Here is a 23,474-nt window from a genome sequence, read left to right as displayed (position 1 = left end):
AATACGGTGGTATGTACTAAATTGTGACACTAATGCCGCGGTACGTACCAAATTGTGACACTAATACCATATTACAAACCAAACTGTGACACTAATATGGTCTTACGTACCAAATCGTGACTTTTATACCGCGGTACGTACCAAACTGTGACACTAATACCGTGGTACATACCAAATTGTGCCGCTAGCACTGCAGTACGTACCAAATTGTGACACTAATACCGCGGTACGTACCAAATTGTGAGACTAATACCATGTTACAAACAAAACTGTGACACTAATATGGTCTTGCGTACCAAATCGTGACTTTTATACCGCGGTACGTACCAAACTGGGACACTAATACCGTGGTACATACCAAATTGTGCCGCTAACACTGCAGTATGTTCCAAATTGTGACACTAACACCATGTTACAAGCCAAACTGTGACACTAATACCATGTTACAAACCAAACTGTGACACTAATATGGTCTTCCATACTAAATTGTGACTTTTATACCGCGGTACGTACCAAACTGTGACACTAATACTGTGGTACATACCAAATTGTGCCGCTAACACTGTGGTACGTACCAAATTGTGACAATAATACCATGTTACAAACCAAACTGTGACACTAATACCATGTTACAAACCAAACTGTGACACTAATACCATGTTACAAACCAAACTGTGACATTAATATGGTCTTACATACCAAATTGTGACTTTTATACCGCGGTACGTACCAAATTGTGACACTAACACCATGTTACAAACCAAACTGTGACACTAATGCCATGTTACAAACCAAACTGTGACACTAGTATGGTTTTACATGCCGAATCGTGACACTAATACCATGTTACAAAGCAAATTGTGACACTAATATGGTCTTACATGCCGAATCGTGACACTAATACCATGTTACAAAGCAAATTGTGACACTAATATGGTCTTACATGCCGAATCGTGACACTAATACCATGTTACAAAGCAAATTGTGACACTAATATGGTCTTACATGCCGAATCGTGACACTAATACCATGTTACAAAGCAAATTGTGACACTAATATGGTTTTACATGCCGATACGTGACACTAATACCATGTTACAAAGCAAATTGTGACACTAATATGGTCTTACATGCCGAATCGTGACACTAATACCATGTTACAAAGCAAATTGTGACACTAATATGGTCTTACATGCCGATACGTGACACTAATACCATGTTACAAAGCAAATTGTGACACTAATATGGTCTTACATGCCGAATCGTGACACTAATACCATGTTACAAAGCAAATTGTGACACTCATATGGTCTTACGTACTGAATTGTGACACTAAAATGGTCTTACGTACTGAATTGTGACACTAATACCACGGTACGTACCGAATTGTGACAGTAATACCGGGTTACAAACCAAACTGTAACACTAATATGGCGGTACACATTAAACTGTGACAGTAATACGGTGGTATGTACTAAATTGTGACACTAATACCATATTACAAACCAAACTGTGACACTAATATGGTCTTACGTACCAAATCGTGACTTTTATACCGCGGTACGTACCAAACTGTGACACTAATACCGTGGTACATACCAAATTGTGCCACTAACACTGCAGTACGTACCAAATTGTGACACTAATACCGCGGTATGTACCAAATTGTGAGACTAATACCATGTTACAAACAAAACTGTGACACTAATATGGTCTTACGTACCAAATCGTGACTTTTATACCGCGGTATGTACCAAACTGTGACACTAATACCGTGGTACATACCAAATTGTGCTGCTAACACTGCAGTACGTACCAAATTGTGACACTAATGCCATGTTACAAGCCAAACTGTGACACTAATACCATGTTACAAACCAAACTGTGACACTAATATGGTCTTACGTACTAAATCGTGACTTTTATACCGCGGTACGTACCAAACTGGGACACTAATACCGTGGTACATACCAAATTGTGCCGCTAACACTGCAGTACGTACCAAATTGTGACACTAACACCATGTTACAAGCCAAACTGTGACACTAATACCATGTTACAAACCAAACTGTGACACTAATATGGTCTTCCATACTAAATTGTGACTTTTATACCGCGGTACGTACCAAACTGTGACACTAATACTGTGGTACATACCAAATTGTGCCGCTAACACTGTGGTACGTACCAAATTGTGACAATAATACCATGTTACAAACCAAACTGTGACACTAATACCATGTTACAAACCAAACTGTGACACTAATACCATGTTACAAACCAAACTGTGACATTAATATGGTCTTACATACCAAATTGTGACTTTTATACCGCGGTACGTACCAAATTGTGACACTAACACCATGTTACAAACCAAATTGTGACACTAATGCCATGTTACAAACCAAACCGTACTGCGGTACGTGAGGATTTGGTACCGTTGCACACCTTGCGATAGAACCATCAGTCTGAACAAGCCCCAGCTTACTGCCAAGAGGCTCATGCTTTGGTTTCTCCCTGGTTGATTGAAGCTTGATGACAACTCTGGAAGTAGAATGAGTGATTGTGAGGGATGGTCAGCAGATGGATGGAGCCAGCAGGAAGTCCGTGTGGACGGCAAACTCCTGCCGGCTGAAAGTAGAAAGCTCTCAGAGAAAGTAACTGCGAGGAAGGGCTGTCCATCTGAGTGATGGCTCAGTGCTGTCCACTCCCAAAGTCTACTTCTCTGGCACGCAGGGCGTCTTAGATCCTTCACTCTGGAGACAAGAGCCAGATTGCTGGACTAAAGGTTACAGACTGTAAGAGATGCCGGGTGCAGGTCTACAACCATGGTCTGCTCTCAAAGACACAAAGAGAGTGAAAGACTGACACAGAGGGTTCACTTCATTCATTTCATTTGCAAAGAGTGAACCCTCTTGCAGAGGTCATGCATATATAAGAAATGCTTGATAAAGTGTACGGAAATAGTGCAAAGTGTGAAAATGTAAACGTAGAGAAACCTGAGGAGAACTATTTTCTGCAGGTTTAGTGCGAGGAAATAACGTTTGTGTAACATTCATTTGCCCTGTTATTCTCATTTAACTATGGAAATTAATTTTAGTATTGCAGTAATTGTTCAAATATTATTAATGTATTGGTCGATATCAATAATTATCAACATTTTTTATGACCTATGGGAAATAAGGAGCAGGAAATAAATATGTTTTTATTGGAAATGTCATTTCCTGTGATTATAATCCATCATCTTTAGAAATGTCAACAAAAACAATGTAAACCAAATAGCAAAATCTCATTGAACACTTAACAATAAGCTCTTAAAAGTCATGAATGTGTAAGAAATGCTTCATAAAGTGTAAGAAAATACTGCAGTGTGAAAATGTAAACAGAGAAACCTGAGAAGAACTATTTTCTGTTGGTTTAGTGCGAGGAAATAACGGCTGTGTAACATTAATTTGCCCTATTATTCTTATTTAACTATGGAAAGGAATTTTTGTTTTGCAGTAATTGTTTAAATGTTATTAATATATCGGTCGATATCAATAAATATTGACATTTTTTTATGACCTATCGGAAATAAGGATCAGGAAATAAGTGTTTTTATTGGAAATTACATTTCCTGTGATTATAATCTATCAGCTTTAGAAATGTCAACAAAAACAATGTAAACAAAATAATAAAATCACATTGAACACTTAACAATAAGCTCTTAAAAATCATGAATGTGTAAGAAATGCTTCATAAACTGTAAGAAAATACTGCAGTGTGAAAATATAAACGTAGAGAAACCTGAGAAGAACTATTTTCTGTTGGTTTAGTGCGAGGAAATAACAGCTGTGTAACATTAATTTTCCCTTTTATTCTTATTTAACTATGGAAAGGTATTTTAGTTTTGCAGTAATTTTTTAAATATTAATAATAAATTAGTCGATATCAATAATTATCAACATTTTTTATGACCTATGGGAAATAAAGGAGCAGGAAATAAATATGTTTTTTTTGGAAATGTCATTTCCTGTGATTATAATCCATCAGCTTTAGAAATGTCAACAAAAACCATGTAAACAAAATAGCAAAATCTCATTGAACACTTAACAATAAGCTCTTAAAAATCATGAATGTGTAAGAAATGCTTAATAAACTGTAAGAAAATACTGCAGTATGAAAATGTAAACGTAGAGAAACCTGAGAAGAACTATTTTCTGCAGGTTTAGTGCGAGGAAATAACGGCTGTGTAACATTAATTTGCCATATTATTCTTATTTAACTATGGAAAGGATTTTTTTTGGTTTGCAGTAATTGTTTAAATGTTATTGATATATCGGTTGATATTAATAAATATTGACATTTTTTATGACCTATCGGAAATAAGGAGCAGGAAATAAGTGTTTTTATTGGAAATTATATTTCCTGTGATTATAATCTATCAGCTTTAGAAATGTCAACAAAAACAATGTAAACAAAATAATAAAATCACATTGAACACTTAACAATAAGCTCTTAAAAATCATGAATGTGTAAGAAATGCTTCATAAACTGTAAGAAAATACTGCAGTGTGAAAATGTAAACGTAGAGAAACCTGAGAAGAACTATTTTCTGTTGGTTTAGTGCGAGGAAATAACGTCTGTGTAACATTAATTTCCCCTTTTATTCTTATTTAACTATGGAAAGGTATTTTAGTTTTGCAGTAATTTTTTAAATATTAATAATAAATTAGTCGATATCAATAATTATCAACATTTTTTATGACCTATGGGAAATAAAGGAGCAGGAAATAAATATGTTTTTATTGGAAATGTCATTTCCTGTGATTATAATCCATCAGCTTTAGAAATGTCAACAAAAACAATGTAAACAAAATAGCAAAATCTCATTGAACACTTAACAATAAGCTCTTAAAAATCATGAATGTGTAAGAAATGCTTAATAAACTGTAAGAAAATACTGCAGTATGAAAATGTAAACGTAGAGAAACCTGAGAAGAACTATTTTCTGCAGGTTTAGTGCGAGGAAATAACGGCTGTGTAACATTAATTTGCCATATTATTCTTATTTAACTATGGAAAGGATTTTTTTTGGTTTGCAGTAATTGTTTAAATGTTATTGATATATCGGTTGATATTAATAAATATTGGCATTTTTTATGACCTATAGGAAATAAGGAGCAGGAAATAAGTGTTTTTATTGGAAATTATATTTCCTGTGATTATAATCTATCAGCTTTAGAAATGTCAACAAAAACAATGTAAACAAAATAATAAAATCACATTGAACACTTAACAATAAGCTCTTAAAAATCGTGAATGTGTAAGAAATGAGTCATAAAGTGTAAGAAAATACTGCAGTGTGAAAATGTAAACATGGAGAAACCTGAGAAGAACTATTTTCTGCAGGTTTAGTGCGAGGAAATAACAGCTGTGTAACATTAATTTGCCCTCTTATTCTTATTTAACTATGGAAAATAAGTTTTGCTTTGCAGTAATTGTTTAAATATCATTAATGTATCAGTCGATATCAATAATTATTGACATTTTTTATGACCCACGGACAATAAGGGGAAGGAGAAAAATATATTTTATTGGAAATGTAACTTCCTGTGATTATAATCCCTCAGCTATCAAGGCAGAAAGGAAATGTCAACACAAACAATGTCAACAAAATAGTAAATTCACAATGAACACTTTTCAATAAGCTCTTAAAAATCATGAATATGTAAGAAATGCTTCATAAAGTGTAAAATAATAATGCAAAGTGTTCAAATGTAAACATAGAGAAACCTGAGAAGAACTATTTTCTGCAGGTTTAGTGCGAGGAATTAACGGCTGTGTAACATTAATTTGCCCTGTTATTCTTATTTAACTATGGAAAGGAATTTTTGTTTTGCAGTAATTGTTTAAATGTTATTAATATATCGGTCAATATCAATAAATATTGACATTTTTTATCACCTATGGAAAATAAGGGGAAGGAGAAAAATATATTTTATTGGAAATGTAACTTCCTTTGATTATAATCCCTCAGCTATCAAGGCAGAAAGGAAATGTCAACACAAACAATGTCAACAAAATAGTAAATTCACATTGAACACTTAACAATAAGCTCCTAAAAATCATGAATATGTAAGAAATGCTTCATAAAGTGTAAAAAAAAGTTGTGCAAAGTGTTAAAATGTAAACATAGAGAAACCTGAGAAGAACTACTTTCCTGCAGGTTTAGTGGCAGGAAGTTACCGCTGTGCTCTAAAGGGTGAGCTAAAGTGGTGTGATATTAGCGGTCTTGCCTTGCATCATTTACAGACCACATTGATCTGACTACGGTCCTATTGAAAAAAATCCCAAAAACTGTCCAGGTGACTTTTCCTCTTTTATCCACAAATTCTTCAGTTTGACTTTCTCTTCTCACTCCATGCAAAGAATCAACCAAACATGCTACTTGATACTTTGATCTGATTGGCTGTTAGCGTGTCCCTCCCACTGATCAGTGACCACTTCCTGTGTGCCTTTTGTTCATGCAACCAACCTTCCGCTTTCTTCCCACCAAGAAAGAAAATAAAATACTGACCATTTTATTGAACTCATTTTTAATCGGTATCGATTACGTGTCTATCGCGGTTTGTATTGATATCGTTTTATCGCCCAGCTTTGGCAAACTTAAGTGGAGCTTGTTGATGTTTGTCATACTGTGTTCACTGCAGGATGTATCAAAGTGTGTTACTTAATTACTGAATTACTTTGGGAAATATTACATAAAGATTAGGATTTGACATTATGATCAAATAAATATTTAAAGAATTAACCCAAACCCAAATATAAACCATATATTTTTTCACATGGCCTGATCTGTATTTTTGTCAGAATTTTTTTAACAGTGTTTTTAACCTCTTTAGTTGAATTTAGGATAATTGACTTAATGAATTCAGCAAAATAACCATTTTAAATATTGTTTAACAAACTGGATACAAGGCTAACATGTGTCTCTTTTTCTCCCCTCCATGTGGGTGCGCCTCTCCCCATCAACCCCAAACGCTATGTCAGGTAAGCGTCTTCTAGTTTCTGCATCCTCCCCTTCTATGATATCTTGCTGTATACTGACTGTTTCCATATATATATTCATTCACTCGCAAATAACGGGACGCTACGCATCATAAATTTGCTTCTTTTCACACGAACCTGGTCTGCCAGAAAATAAGAAGACCAAGCAGAAGCGATCAGTGTTGCCAACTTAGTGACTTGGTCACTGTGACGTCTCGAGAACCAGCCTTCTTTGTTTTTATTTTCTTCTGTCAGAGTTACAAAGAATAATAATAATAGTTAATTAGATTGAAAATGAGGTTTAAAAATGTATTTAAAAATAATTAAATAAAACAATACTCTTCATACCCTAGCACCTCCAAAACCCTCAAATCTAAACTCCAAACATCTCAGAACAAGCTAGTCAGGTTACTTCTAGACCTCCACCCCAGATCCCACCTCACTCCTACCCACTTCTCTGAAGTGGGCTGGCTCAAGGTGGAGGACAGAGTTAAACAACTTGCACTGAGCCTAGTCTATAAAATCCGCTACACCTCCCTGATACCGAAGTACATGTCAAACTACTTCCTTAACGTAAATGACCGCCATAACCACAACACCAGGGGGTGCTCCACTAACCACGTTAAACCCAGATTCCGAACTAACAAAGGTCTTAACTCATTCTCTTTCTATGCCACATCAATGTGGAATGCGCTCCCAACAGGTATAAAAGAAAGGGCATCTCTATCCTCCTTCAAAACCGCTATAAAAGTTCACCTCCAGGCAGCTACAACCCTAAACTAACACCCTCCCCGGATTGCTAATAATCAAATGTAAACAATCAAATGCAGATTCTTTTTCTTATGCCTTCTGATCTCTCTCTCTCTCTCTCTCTATGTCCACTACTTGATGTCCATATCCCCCCCCCACCCCCCCTCCACACTCCTGATTGTAAATAATGTAAATAATTCAATGTGATTATCTTGTGTGATGACTGTATTATGATGATAGTATATATGATAGTATATATCTGTATCATGAATCAATTTAAGTGGACCCCGACTTAAACAAGTTGAAAAACTTATTCGGGTGTTACCATTTAGTGGTCAATTGTACGGAATATGTACTTCACTGTGCAACCTACTAATAAAAGTCTCAATCAATCAATCATTAAGAATGCATGTTCTTCTACAGAAGATACCCTGGATTTAACGCTAAAATGTATTCAACTACAGATTTTTCAGGGTTCAGTACGCTTAAAGAAGCCTTAGAAGGTGCAGAACAAAAGAAAAAGACTAAGACGTGACTCCTGGAAAAGACTTTTATGACTCTTTGGAGGGAGCCGTTTCTTTCAAAGAGCTGTTCAAACGACTGGATCGTTATTATAGTGACTTTTTTTGCTGTTATCATCGAGTAAACAATCACTAGTATCAGTTATACCAAAAGATGGAGATCAGATTATGTTGGAGCCAAAATTCCTTATTTGTTTATATTGTTTTTATTTTCTCTAATTGATTGTTGGGTTCAGCATGTTTAATTTCCTTTTCGGCAGATTGCTCCAGTCACTTCCTGTTAAGAACCAGGAAGTATTGACCGGGGAGGGGGACTGTTGCCATGGTGCGGTTACCATGGTAGCCTCCTTTAAATTGGGTTCAGGTGTGAGCATGGGCAGGGCGATTGGAGGACAAACAGTTTTCGATCGTGTTCGTGTTCGTGTTTGTGACGTGACGTGTCGTGTCTTGCCGTGACAATGCTGTGACAATGTGCCATTCAAGGTTAGCATACTTTATGTTGTATAACTTACATTTGATTTAATTTAGATAGCTGGAATAAACGGATTGTCATATCCAAACACAGTTCTACAGTACTGGACATTCTATCATTTACACGCGTCAAACTGGTCAACACAGTCGCCCTCGGTACCAGCCCAAAGGTAAAGGCTGTACATTAAGTCGAAAACTGCTTCATATTGGTCAGAAGGAAAAAAGGTATGTAGCGCGCTACACGGGTTAATATATGGCCATATAATAGTGTGTGCACACAAAGACAGAAACAAAAAATCCAATGCATTGGTGGTTAATTTTCATTGTTGTTTAACCCGTTAGAGGGTATTTTCTATGATGTTTTGTGCATGATTGCAACCCGTTCGTGGGTAGATTTCAATTACAAGGTGGTGTTTTATGATTCCTTGTGCAAGCCCGTTCGTGGGTGAGGTTTGATTTGAACAAATGCCAATTAATAATTGCGGGTTTTGATTTTTGGTGTTTTGACTGACATTAACAAGGTTTCCATATATTTGATTTGATTTTGAATTTGTGGGTTGTGTATAATCATGGATCCTGGAAAAGGCAAACATGATGCTTTGGAAATGCATGATCATGCTTTAATGGAGGAGTTAAAGTTAACGCATTCAATTGGTGACACAATTAAAGGTCAAATGGAACCCTCACAGGCTGAATTGTCAGAAATGACTGAAAATCAGTCACAGCCTGCAGACATGGAAAATCAGGTGGACACAAATCAAACATCTGCTGTAAAAAAACGCACAGTGAAAATGACACCAAAAGCTCTACTGATGAGAATTGAAACACTTCAGAAGGAGAGAAGATCCAAATTAAACAAGGCAAGCAACATGCAGAAACATATCATGGAGAGGATGGGAAATGGAGAGGACAAAATGGAAGTGCAATCGTCTTTCACCAAATATCTCAATGTTGTAAAGCAAGCTGCAAGTGCACACCAATCCCTCCTACCAATTCTACCTACAGAGGACCAAATCAAAACCGACATATGGCACAAAGCCAAATTGATCAATGTACATGAATTTATTGAGCATGTTAACACCTGGATGAGAACACCAACCCTGGAAAATATTGAGGATTTGGAAAACGACATTAATCCAAATGACAGCATTTCTAATGTTATAAGTCACAAATCACATGGGAGTCACACACACTCTGGTTCTAGTCGGTCAAGCACCTCCTCAGCTCGCAGACAGGCAGAGGCCGAAAGGGCTGCCCTCGCTGTCCGCTCTGCAGCTCTAAAGGAAAAACATGCATTGGAAGAGGAGGAGGAAATGATAAAAAGGAAATTGGAAGAGGAGTCGTTGCAGATCAAAAAGAAATTGGAAGAGGAGAGGGAAAGAATCAGAAAGAAAAAGGAAAGGATGGATCTGGATGCTCAATTGGCAGCTGCTGATGTGAAATTAGCCGTTTTAAAAGCTCCCAGCCTTCATGCTTCCTCCCATACAGCATCTGATGGCATGAGCTCCTACTTACAGAGAACCAAGGAACCACCAGTCACTCTCAACCCCCAGGCTACAGCACCAGTCACTCTCAACCCCCAGGCTACAGCACCAGTCACTCTCAACCCCCAGGCTAAGGACTATCAACCCCTCACACAGCAGCAATCAAGCCAAGCTTCACCACCACCTCCAAAACAGTCTATACACCATCCATATGAGCAACAACAAATAACAGCATGGCAACTACAATATAGGACACCACTTCCCATTCAACCACCCACCTTTTGGCAAGAGCAACAGTCCATGCTTTCACACCCTAAACCCATACAGGTACAACTGCAACCACCACCTTCTTTACCAAACCAGCAGCAGGTCTCTTGGAATACAGTGCAGGACCACAGCCCTACAACCCACATGGACCCCCCTGTACAGCAAACTAACATTTTCCCTCCAACCAATGGCAACCCTACTGTAATTGATTTATTGCACAGGCAAAATGAGATTTCAACATTGCAAATGTCGTTGCAAACTTCTCATCTACTCCCACCAAAGGAGATTCCCTATTTTGACGGTGATCCATTACTGTACAAACCCTTTGTCAGAGCATTTGTGCAATGCGTTGAGAAAAACACAAGCAACAAAGGAGACTGTTTGTACTATCTGGAAATGTACACTAGGGGTCAACCTAAAGAACTGGTACGTAGCTGTCAACACATGCCCCCAGAAAGAGGCTATGAGATGGCAAAGTTTTTATTGGAAAAACACTTTGGTGACCAATACCAGATAACAGCAGCTTACATGGAGAAAGTGTTCAACTGGCCTGTGGTGAAGTCTGAAGATGTACGAGCTCTGCAAGCCTACTCACTGTACCTTCGAGAATGTTGCACTGCCATGGAAAACGTGCAGTATATGCAAGAACTTAACATGTCGGCTCACAGGAAAACTGTGATCTCCAAGCTGCCATACAGACTGCGAGAAAGCTGGAGAGTCTCTGCATGCAACATATTAGAAAACCACCATCGCAGACCTCAGTTCTCAGACATTGTAGCATTTATTGAGCGACAGGTGAAAATTGTCTCTGACCCAGTCTTTGGAGACATCCATAATGCACCACAAAGTACAGGAAGTAACCCTGTAAAAGGAATGAAATCACAAGGTAAACCTAAATTCCAAGGTAGCAGTTTTGCCACAACCATTAAAATCGAAACCCCTGATGCGGAAAATAAAACCAGATTCAAACCTGCTCCAAAGCAAAGTGCACCTGCTCATACCACAAACGCCTGTGTTTGCTGCTCTAAAAATCATGCTCTTGACCAGTGTCCTCAGTTGGAGGAGAAGACCCACAGAGGGAAGATAACTTTCATAAGACAGAAAGGAATCTGTTTTGGGTGTCTTCATGTTGGACATCTTAGCAGGGATTGTGATAAGCGCTTGACCTGCAAGATATGCAAGCAAAATCATCCAAGTCTGCTTCATATTGGTCAGAAGGAAAGAGCAAGCAACATAATTCCAAACCAAAATAAGGCAAGGGTGAGTAATGCACAAATATCGCTGCAAACATGTGGACAAACGGGGGCTGGAAATGGAATTCTGTCAATTCTGCCTGTACAGATAAAGTCCAGCAAAGGACACCCAGTCATAAAAACCTATGCATTCTTGGATCCGGGCAGCACAGGCACATTTTGTTCTGAAAATTTGATGACCAAGCTCAACTTGAAAGGAAGAAAAACTAAAATCAATCTCCTAACCATGGGCCCAAAAACATACATTTCCAGTTACATGCTGACAGACTTAAAGATTTCAAGCCTTACTGGGCAACAGTTCTACGACCTTCCCAAGGTCTACACCCAAAAAAGGATGCCCGTAACTACAAACAACCTCATCAATGAAGAGGAGTTGGCTAAATGGCCATACTTGGATGGCGTCACTCTTCCTCGTAGTCAAGCCGATGTAGAGCTAGTGATTGGGACCAACGCATCTAAACTGCTTGAACCCTGGGAAGTGGTCAACAGTCATGGAAATGGACCATATGCCGTTAAGACCCTATTGGGGTGGGTCATCAATGGCAATCCTGATTACAGTAAGAAGAGGAGTAAGATTGGATGCTCCACTACTACTGTCAACAGGACCTCCATAACAAAGCAAGAGGAGCTGCTGCACAATCAATACAACCATGATATACACGACAGGTCATCAGAATACCAAGAAGACATTTCTAGAGATGACATGAAGTTCACGAAGGTCATGACTGATACGTGCAAGCTTCAAAATGGACGCTACACTTTGGAATTTCCCTTTAAAAAGGATGATGTGTCTTTGCCCAACAAACAGTGCACTGCTAGGCAACGCATACTTAATCGGAAAAGGAGGGAAAGATGCAAAACATCTGATGTCACCCAATGGCGGTACATTAATACCACTCAAATTCCTGCAGACAAAGCCTCAAGAGGAGTTGAAGTGGATCAGGAAATGTTTCGGAAGAAACAGAGGAAGAATGGCCAGCTGATATGTTGGAGTATGGGATCGCAGCGGAGGACCCTGAGAGGTCAGTCGCCTGGATCCTGAAAATGACTCTATTGGAGATGAGTCAAACGAGGAAATCACTAAGTGACAAAGTGGATTAGGAAATGATGCGCATTAAAGCTGCACTAAAAAAGGAGACAAGTTCAATACATCTCTGACCAATGCTGGAAACGCTGGTTAAGAGAGTATACATAGTTCTACAGTACTGGACATTCTATCATTTACACGCGTCAAACTGGTCAACACAGTCGCCCTCGGTACCAGCCCAAAGGCCAAGGCTGTACAGATTAGTATAATGTACACAAATCCTACTCTATTGGTGGGAATTATTCTGAAATAATGGTTATAGTTGTATTAATAATAACTAGAATTTGCAATTACAGTAGGAATTGCGTGTGAATGTCTTGTGTGCGAGCCGCCGACGTGCGTGAGTGGAACTGAAATGTTTATATTTAATATTTAATATAAAAATATTAAATAATAATAATAATAAATACATAGTTTTTTTGGTGTATAATATTAATGTGTGAATGCTTGGATATTCACACATTTAATAATAATAATAATAGATATATAGTTTTGTGGTGTATAATCTTAATATGTGCATGCTTGGATGTTCACACATTTAATACTACTACTAATAATAATAATACATATTTTTTTGGTGTATAATCTTAATGTGTGCATGCTTGGACATTCACACATTTATTAATAATAACAATAATAATAATCAATCAATAATACATATATATATTTTTTGTGTAGAATTTTAATGTATGAATGCTTTACATTCACACATTTATTATTAATAATAATAATAATGCATTGTTTTTTCTTGTAGAATCTTAATGTGTGAATGCTTGGACATTCACACATTCAATAACAATAATAATAATATTAATAAATAGAGCGTTTTTGGTGTAGAATCTTAATGTGTAAATGCTTGGATGTTCACACATTTAATAATGATAATAATAAATAGATAGTTTTTTGTTGTATAATCTTAATGTGTGAATGCTTGGATATTCACACATTTAATACTACTACTACTAATAATAAATAGTTTTTTGGTGTAGAATCTTAATGTGTGCATGCTTGGACATTCACACATTTAATAATAATAATAATAAATATGTATATTTGTTGTGTGTTATCTTAATGTGTGAATGGTTGGACATTCACACATTTAATAATAATAATAATAATGATAAATATATAGTTTTTTGTCTAGAATTGTAATGTATGAATGCTTGGTGATTTCCACAATAATAATAATAATGAATACATAGTTTTTCGGTGTATAATCATAATGTGTGCATGCTTGGACATTCACACATTTATTAATAATAACAATAATAATAATACATAAATATATTTTTTGTTTAGAATTTTAATATATGAATGCTTGTACATTCACACATTTAATAATAATAATAATAATAATAATACATTGTTTTTTCTTGTAGAATCTTAATGTGTGAATGCTTGGACATTCACACATTCAATAACAGTAATAATAGTATTATTAAATAGATAGTTTTTGGTGTAGAATCCTAATGTGTGCATGCTTGGACATTCACACATTTATTAATAATAACAATAATAATAATGATAAATGTATATATTTTGTGTAGATGTTTAATGTATGAATGCTTGTACATTCACATATTTAATAATAATAATACTAATAATACCTTGTTTTTTCTTGTAGAATCTTAATGTGTGAAGGCTTGGACATTCACACAATCAATAACAATAATAATAATATTAATAAATAGATCGTTTTTGGTGTAGAATCTTAATGTGTGCATGCTTCGACATTCACATATTTAATAATAATAATAATAATAATAGTAATAAATAGATAGTTTTTGGTGCAGAATCTAAATGTATAAATGATTAGACATTCACACATTTAATAATAATAATAATAATAGTAATAAATAGATAGTTTTTGGTGCAGAATCTTAATGTATGAATGCTTGGACATTCACACATTTAATAATAATAATAATACATAGATAGTTGTTTTGGTATAGAATCTACATGTGTGCATGCTTGGACATTCACACATTTAATAATAATAATAATAATTTAATAAGGTTCAATGTTAGATCAGCAATGATTGAGTCTTTCTCTGATGTTTGTTAGTTTTTGTCCGACTTGACGTCTGCTGTGTTCTACCAGACGATGTTGCAGCTGTGTAGTTGTGTAATGTTGGCCAGCTGCTATTTTCATGTTCATAATTATTGTTGGACGACGTGCCGTATGATAGACACACATACATTGTGTGCTCAGTTACAGACCGTGGATTTACTTGCTCCTTCATTATCATTTCCATTCATGACGGGAATGATAAGATGTTGCCAATACGAGCACGTGTGGCAACATTATACTTGCAAAATCCCCTATTCTCTTGTCTCCGGTCTCATTCATGCACAGAGCCACCGCGGCTTCTGATCATGTGACAATGACATCACACATGTGAGGATGTTCTGCCAGCACTTTCAGCGACTCCTCCTTTAGCTGGTCTGCTTTTATTTTGAAGGATACTTTATTTGTTATCAGTCTTTGAGGATATTCTCTTTCCGACCCTGAAGCCATTAATGGAAAATCAAAATGCTTTATTTTAGCGTAAGAAGTCCTGTCGTATTTCTCCACAGCAATATTTTCAAATGTTATTTTACTTTCTTTTACATTATTGACCATTAATGAAAATTTGACCTTAATTAAATATGCATTTATTTCATTGTGTTGCTGTAGTCCAAGACTCTATCCTATTTATTATTAACCAATACAGGGGTCACCAACCTTTTTGAAACCGAGAGCTACTTCTTGGTTACTGATTAATGCGAAGGGCTACCAGTTTGATACACACTTAAATAAATTGCCAGAAATAGCCAATTTGCTCAATTTACCTTTAACTCTATTTTATTATTAATAATTAATGATATTTATCTTTGTGGAAACACTGATCATCTTAATGATTCCTCACAATAAATATATATAGAAACAGATAAATATCAATATGCAACACTTTATTTTTATATTTTCTCTAAGTGCACATTTTTCAAATTGAACATTTTCAAATGATCACTTCTAAGACAGTCTTGTGAAATCACAATATCCCATTTTAACTAGCTAGCCACTAACATTTTTGAACAAATCATGAATTACTTTGCAACATGTTTGTACAAATAATAACTCATGTAAAATACAAAAGTCAACTCTCAAATTTTTAAATAAATCATGTCACACTTTGAACTGGACACCAAATCTGTTATCTGTTTCTTTGTCAGTTAGTGAAGACCAAGTCTTTAAAATATTTTCTTGGATTTTCAAATTCTATTTGAGTTTTGTCTCTCTTAGAATTAAAAATGTCGAGCAAAGCGACACCAGCTTGCTAGTAAATAAATACAATTTTAAAAATAGAGGCAGCTCACTGGTAAGTGCTGCTATTTGAGCTATTTTTAAAACAGGCCAGCGGGCTACTCATCTGGTCCTTACGGGCTACCTGGTGCCCGCGGGCACCGCGTTGGTGACCCCTGAACCAATATATATATATATATATATATATATATATATATATATATATATATATATATATATATATATATATATATATATATATATATATATATATATATATATACATATATATATATATATATATATATATATATATATATATATATATATATATATATATATATATATATTTTTTTTTTTTGCTCACCCTTTAGAGCACAGCTGTAACTTCCTGCCACTAAACCTGCAGAAAATAGTTCTTCTCAGGTTTCTCCATGTTTGCATTTTCACACTTACACTTTATGAAGCATTTCTTACATATTCATGATTTTTAAGAGATTATTGTTAAGTGTTCAATGTGATTTGACTATTTTGTTGACATTGTGTTTTCTTTCCATGCTTGTATTTGACATTTCCTGTCCTTGAGAGGATTATAGTCTGAGGATGTTACATCTAAAATGAAATATATTTTTCTCCTGCTCCTTATTTTCCATAGGTCGTAAAAATATCGATAATTATCGATATCGAGGGATATAAAAAAAAGGCTTGCATGGTTATACAGTTTTCTGCCATATCACCCAGGTCTAACACATGGTGGTCATAATAATTAATGAAGTTAAAATCATGACGTGGTAAATTGAATGATGCGGACACGTTTGTTACTGGATACGCTTCTGCCTTGGAGACTTTGTATGTGTAAGTAATATGCAACTATAATTATTTGATACTTGTTTGTATTGACAAATGTGACTTTTTATTGTTCAAAGATTATTCCCTGTGTCTAGCTTGTGTGCTTAGTTGTTGTGTAGCTGCTAGTAGTCTTTAGCCTAGCATGTTTACTTTTTCTAAATGACTAAAATAGAAGAAATTATGTGCTTATTGGAGGACATTTCGATGTTAACTGACATTAGACAAGTAAACCCTCTGCAGGCATGCTAGTATCGCACATGATATCACACACAAGTAAACACGCTGCAGGACCGCTTGTATCGCACATGATATCACACACAAGTAAACACTCTGCAGGACTGCTTGTATCGCACATGATATCACACACAAATAAACACTCTGCAGGACTGTTTGTATCGCACATGATATCACACACAAGTAAACACGCTGCATGACCGCTTCTATTGCACATTATATCACACTCAAGTAAATACGCTGCAGGACCGCTTGTATTGCACATGATATCACATTTAAGCGAACACGTTGCAGGACCGCCTGTATCGCACATGATATCACACACAAGTAAACACTCTGCAGGACTGATTGTATCGCACATGATATCACACACAAGTAAACGCGCTGCAGGACCGCTTCAATCGCACATTATATAACACTCAAGTAAACACGCTGCAGGACCGCTTGTATCGCACATGATATCGCACAAAAATAAATACACGCTGCATACTGTGTGTATTGCACATGATACCACACGCAAGTTGACACTCTGCAGGACCGCTTGTATCGCACATGATATCACACACAAGTAAACACGCTGCAGGACTGCTTGTATAGTACACGATATCACACACTAGTAAACACTCTGCAGGACCGCTTGTATCGCACATGATTTCACACACAAGTAAACACGCTGCAGGACTACTTGTATCGCACATGATATCACACACAGTTCATCGATACTTCTTGGCCGACATCCAAAACGAAGAGCAACGTGGACTCTGTGGTGTTCATGTCCTCCGAGACGAGTGAGGCAGCAGACTGAACAATGTTGTTGTGGACAAGTTGGAAATGTTTCCTGACAACTCATTTCACGCTCTTATTCTTGTAGAAGAGGTCCGTTTTTCTCTAAGAGGAAACAAATAAACAACGAGTGTCTTGCAGAGATAATTATAGTGTTATATCCTGTACGCACACACACACACACACACACACACACACACACACACACACGCACGCACACACACACAGTGTTTGATCTGAGGTTGCAAAGTCAGAGCAGGCCTGTGGACAAGAGATAATTAGACAAGAAATAATTAGTTCAAAGATTCAATGTGAGCTGGGCCACACGGTGGAAAAAAATGCTGTGTCAGCGTTATGCTACCATCTTTAGCTTCTCTGTTGGCTAATTGAAAATTAATTCACGTGCCCAAACCTAAGCTTCCCTCGCCCACTGAAGGGTTATAAGGTACTTTGTAGTTATTTCCCAGATTTAACCTTAGCTCCTTTCTCCGAAAAAATCTACAAGGCCTCAATTTTCGACAGCATTCTCAGAAACACTAGCTATGTGCACAAGGACACATTGAATCGGATTAAAAGCCTAACTTAATGCATTTCAAAAAGAGAGGTAAAACAAAAGTAGTGAACAGAAGGGAAACAAATGATAAATATTGTGATAACGTCAGACAAGCAGAAATGCAGAAAGCCATGTTAGTTTACTTAGTCAGTGAGCCAACTCGTCCAAAAGATGGCACCATAACACACCTCTCCGTTTATGTTAGGTTCTGCGCATGTCAAAGTTATTCGATTTAAGGTGTGACCTAATTTTACCTGTTTAGGTCAAGAAGGAGTACGGGAAAGTCCCAAATGACCCAAGTGGTCCCAATTATTTAATTGGGGTCCCAAAAAGGTCCAAAATGAACTCAAATGGTCCCAATGATAAATTAGGTTCCAAAAAGGTCCCATATGAACTCAAATGTCCCAAAGAAAATGGGGTACAAAAAGGTACCAAATGGTCCAAATGATGAATGAGGTTCTAAAAAGATCTCAAATGGTCCCAATGATAAATGAGGTCCCAGAAAGGTTCCTAACTAACTCAAATGTCCCAATGAAAATGGGGTACAAAAAGGTCCCAAATTAACCCAAATGGTCCCAATTAAAAATGATGTCCCAAAAAGGTCCCAAATGAACACAAATGGTCCCAGTGATAAATGAGGTCCCAAAAAGGTCTCAAATTAACCCAATCGGTCCCAATTAAAAATAAGGTCACAAAAAGATCTCAAATGAACCCAAATGGTCCCAAAGATAAATGAGGTCCCAACAAGGTCTCAAATAACCCAAATGGGTCCCAATGATAAATGAGGTCCCAAAAAGGTCTCAAATGAAGCCAAATGGTCCCAATACAAAAATGGGGTACTAAAAGGTCCCACATGAACTCAAATGGTCCCAATGATAAATGATATCCCAAAAAGTTCTCAAATGAACCCAAATAGTCTCAATGAAAAATGAGGTCCCAAAAAGATCTCAAATGAACCCAAATGGTCCCAAAGATAAATGAGGTCCCAACAAGGTCTCAAATAACCCAAATGGGTCCCAATGATAAATGAGGTCCCAAAAAGGTCTCAAATGAAGCCAAATGGTCCCAATACAAAAATGGGGTACTAAAAGGTCCCACATGAACTCAAATGGTCCCAATGATAAATGATATCCCAAAAAGTTCTCAAATGAACCCAAATAGTCTCAATGAAAAATGAGGTCCCAAAAAGGTCTCAAATGAAGCCAAATGGCCCCAATGATAAATGCGGTCCCAAAACTGTACGCAGTATTGTCGTTTTAAAATAAAAATATCGTAAAACCGTAAATTGATAACACTTTGATAAACTCACCGACCGGTGACACTGCTTTTTTACTGGAGAAGCAAGTTATCTCTAACTATCTTAAATGCTAACATGACAACTAGAGACATTAACACATTTCTCCAATAAAATAATTATAATAATAATATTAACATTTGATAACAAATCCCAAAGTGCTACATATTAAAAAGCATAACATCAATGTTTACTGTAATAAAATGGTGTTAGTGTTTAGTGATTACGTGATTGTTTACTTGTGTGTGATATCATGTGCGATACAAGCAGTCCTGCAGAGGGTTTACTTGTGTGTGATATCATGTGTGATACAAGCAGTCCTGCTGAGTGATTACTTGTGTGTGATATCATGTGTGATACAAACAGTCCTGCAGAGTGTTTACTTGTGTGTGATATCCTGTGTGATACAAGCAGTCCTGCAGTGTTTACTTGTGTGTGGTATCATGTGCGATACAAGCAGTTCTGCAGAGTGTTTACTTGTGTGATATCATGTGCGATACAAGCAGTCCTGCAGAGGGTTTACTTGTGTGTGATATCATGTGCGATACAAACAGTCCTGCTGAGTCATTACTTGTGTGTGATATCATGTGTGATACAAGCAGTCCTGCAGAGTGTTTACTTGTGTGTGATATCCTGTGGGATACAAGCAGTCCTGTAGTGTTTACTTGTGTGTGATATCATGTGCGATACAAACAGTCCTGCAGAGTGTTTACTTGTGTGAGATATCATGTGCGATACAAACAGTCCTGCAGAGTGTTTACTTGTGTGTGATATCATGTGCGATACAAGCAGTCCTGCAGCGGGTTTACTTGTGTGATATCATGTGCGATACAAGCAGTCCTGCTGAGTGATTACTTGTGTGTGATATCATGTGTGATACAAGCAGTTCTGCAGAGTGTTTACTTGTGTGTGATATCCTGTGTGATACAAGCAGTCCTGCAGTGTTTACTTGTGTGTGATATCATGTGCGATTCAAGCAGTCCTGCAGAGTGTTTACTTGTGTGCGATATCATGTGCGATACAAGCAGTCCTACAGAGTGTTTACTTGTGTGTGATATAATGTTCGATACAAGCAGTCCTGCAGAGTGTTTACTTGTGTGTGATATCCTGTGTGATACAAGCAGTCCTGCAGAGTGTTTACTTGTGTTTGATATCCTGTGGGATACAAGCAGTCCTGTAGTGTTTACTTGTGTGTGATATCATGTGCGATACAAACAGTCCTGCAGAGTGTTTACTTGTGTGTGATATGATGTGCGATACAAACAGTCCTGCAGAGTGTTTACTTGTGTGTGATATCATGTGCGATACAAGCAGTCCTGCAGCGGGTTTACTTGTGTGATATCATGTGCGATACAAGCAGTCCTGCTGAGTGATTACTTGTGTGTGATATCATGTGTGATACAAGCAGTTCTGCAGAGTGTTTACTTGTGTGTGATATCCTGTGTGATACAAGCAGTCCTGCAGTGTTTACTTGTGTGTGATATCATGTGCGATTCAAGCAGTCCTGCAGAGTGTTTACTTGTGTGCAATATCATGTGCGATACAAGCAGTCCTACAGAGTGTTTATTTGTGTGTGATATAATGTTCGATACAAGCAGTCCTGCAGAGTGTTTACTTGTGTGTGATATCCTGTGTGATACAAGCAGTCCTGCAGTGTTTACTTGTGTGTGATATCATGTGCGATACAAGCAGTCCTGCAGAGTGTTTACTTGTGTGTGATATCATGTGCGATACAAGCAGTCCTGCAGAGTGTTTACTTGTGTGCGATATCCTGTGCGATACAAGCAGTCCTACAGAGTGTTTACTTGTGTGTGATATAATGTGCGATACAAGCAGTCCTGCAGAGTGTTTACTTGTGTGATATATTTTAAGATGGAGTCCCAACATTATAAGATTTCAAGCCGATACATGTGAAGATGATATTTTAAGATGAAGAGTCCCAAAATTTGAAGATTTCAAGCAGATACATGTGAAGATGATATTTTAAGATGGAGTCCCAACATTATAAGATTTCAAGCTGATACAAGTGAAGATTATAGTTTAAGATGGAATCCCAAAATTTGAAGATTTCAAGCAGATACATGTGAAGATGATATTTTAAGATGGAGTCCCAACATTAAAAGATTTCAAGCCGATACATGTGAAGATGATATTTTAAGATGGACTCCCAACATTTGAAGATTTCAAGCCGATACATGTGACGATGATATTTTAAGATGGAGTCCCAACCTTTGAAGATTTCAAGCCGATACATGTGAAAATGACATTTTAAGATGGAGTCCCAACATTTGAAGATTTCAAGCCGATACATGTGAAGATGATATTTTAAGATGGAGTCTCAACCTTTGAAGATTTCAAGCCGATACATGTGAAGATGATATTTTAAGATGGAGTCCCAACATTTTAGGATTTTAAGCCGATACATGTGAAGATGATATTTTAAGATGGATTCCAATCTTTGAAGATTTCAAGCCGATGCATGTGAAGATTATATTTTAAGATGGAGTCCCAACCTTTGAATATTTCAAACCGATACATGTGACGATGATATTTTAAGATGGATTCCCAACCTTTGAAGATTTCAAGCCGATACATGTGAAGATGACATTTTAACAGCCCTTTGAGACACTTGTGATTTAGGGCTATATAAATAAACATTCATTGAAGATGGAGTCCCAACATTTGAATATTTCAAGCCGATACATGTGAAGATGATATTTTAAGATGGAGTCCCAACATTTGAAGATTTCAAGCCGATACATGTGAAGATGATATTTTAAGATGGAGTCTCAACCTTTGAAGATTTCAAGCCGATACATGTGAAGATGATATTTTAAGATGGCGTCCCAACATTTTAGGATTTTAAGCCGATACATGTGAAGATGATATTTTAAGATGGATTCCTATCTTTGAAGATTTCAAGCCAATACATGTGAAGATTATATTTTAAGATGGAGTCCCAACCTTTGAAGATTTCAAGCCGATACAAGTGAAGATGATGTTTTAAGACGGAGTCACATCATTTCAAAATTTCAAGCCGATACATGTGAAGATTATATTTTAAAATGGATTCCCAATATTTGAAGATGTCAAGCCGATACATGTGACGATGATATTTTAGGATGGAGTCCAAACATTTGAAGATTTCAAGTCGATACATGTGAAGATGATATTTTAGGATGGAGTCCCAACATTTGAAGATTTCAAGCCGATACATGTGAAGATTATATTGTAAAATGGATTCCCAACATTTGAAGGTGTCAAGCCGCTACATGTGACGATGATATTTTAGGATGGATTCCCAACATTTGAAGATTTCAAGCCGATACATGTGAAGATTATATTTTAAAATGGATTCCTAACAATTGAAGATTTCAAGCCGATACATGTGAAGATTATATTTTAAAATGGATTCCCAACATTTGAAGATGTCAAGCCGATACATGTGACGATGATATTTTAGGATGGAGTCCCAACATTTGAAGATTTAAAGCCGATACATGTGAAGATTATATTTTAGGATGGAGTCCCAACATTTGAAGATTTCAAGCCGATACTCGGGAAGATGATATTTTAGGATGGAGTCCCAACATTTGAAGATTTAAAGCCGATACATGT

At 36.7% G+C, this 23,474-nt stretch overlaps 1 protein-coding gene across 7 annotated transcripts in view; it reads left to right on the top strand.

Annotated features, from left to right (window-relative positions):
• magi3a (membrane associated guanylate kinase, WW and PDZ domain containing 3a) overlaps positions 1-23,474 on the top strand; it is a 275,522-nt gene that overhangs the window by 91,530 nt on the left and 160,518 nt on the right. The window contains exon 1 of one of the 7 annotated variants that reach the window (XM_062052765.1): positions 7,001-7,031. The exons of the other annotated variants lie outside the window; for them this stretch is intronic. Coding sequence (XP_061908749.1) covers positions 7,025-7,031 — 7 coding nt within the window. The 5' untranslated portion in view covers positions 7,001-7,024. Of the gene's footprint in view, positions 1-7,000; positions 7,032-23,474 lie in introns of those variants that run through there. 7 annotated transcript variants of the gene reach the window in all.

This window comes from Entelurus aequoreus, linkage group LG07 (assembly GCF_033978785.1).
Source record: "Entelurus aequoreus isolate RoL-2023_Sb linkage group LG07, RoL_Eaeq_v1.1, whole genome shotgun sequence".
Taxonomy (NCBI): domain Eukaryota; kingdom Metazoa; phylum Chordata; class Actinopteri; order Syngnathiformes; family Syngnathidae; genus Entelurus; species Entelurus aequoreus.
This window is presented reverse-complemented; position numbering and strand designations above follow the sequence as displayed.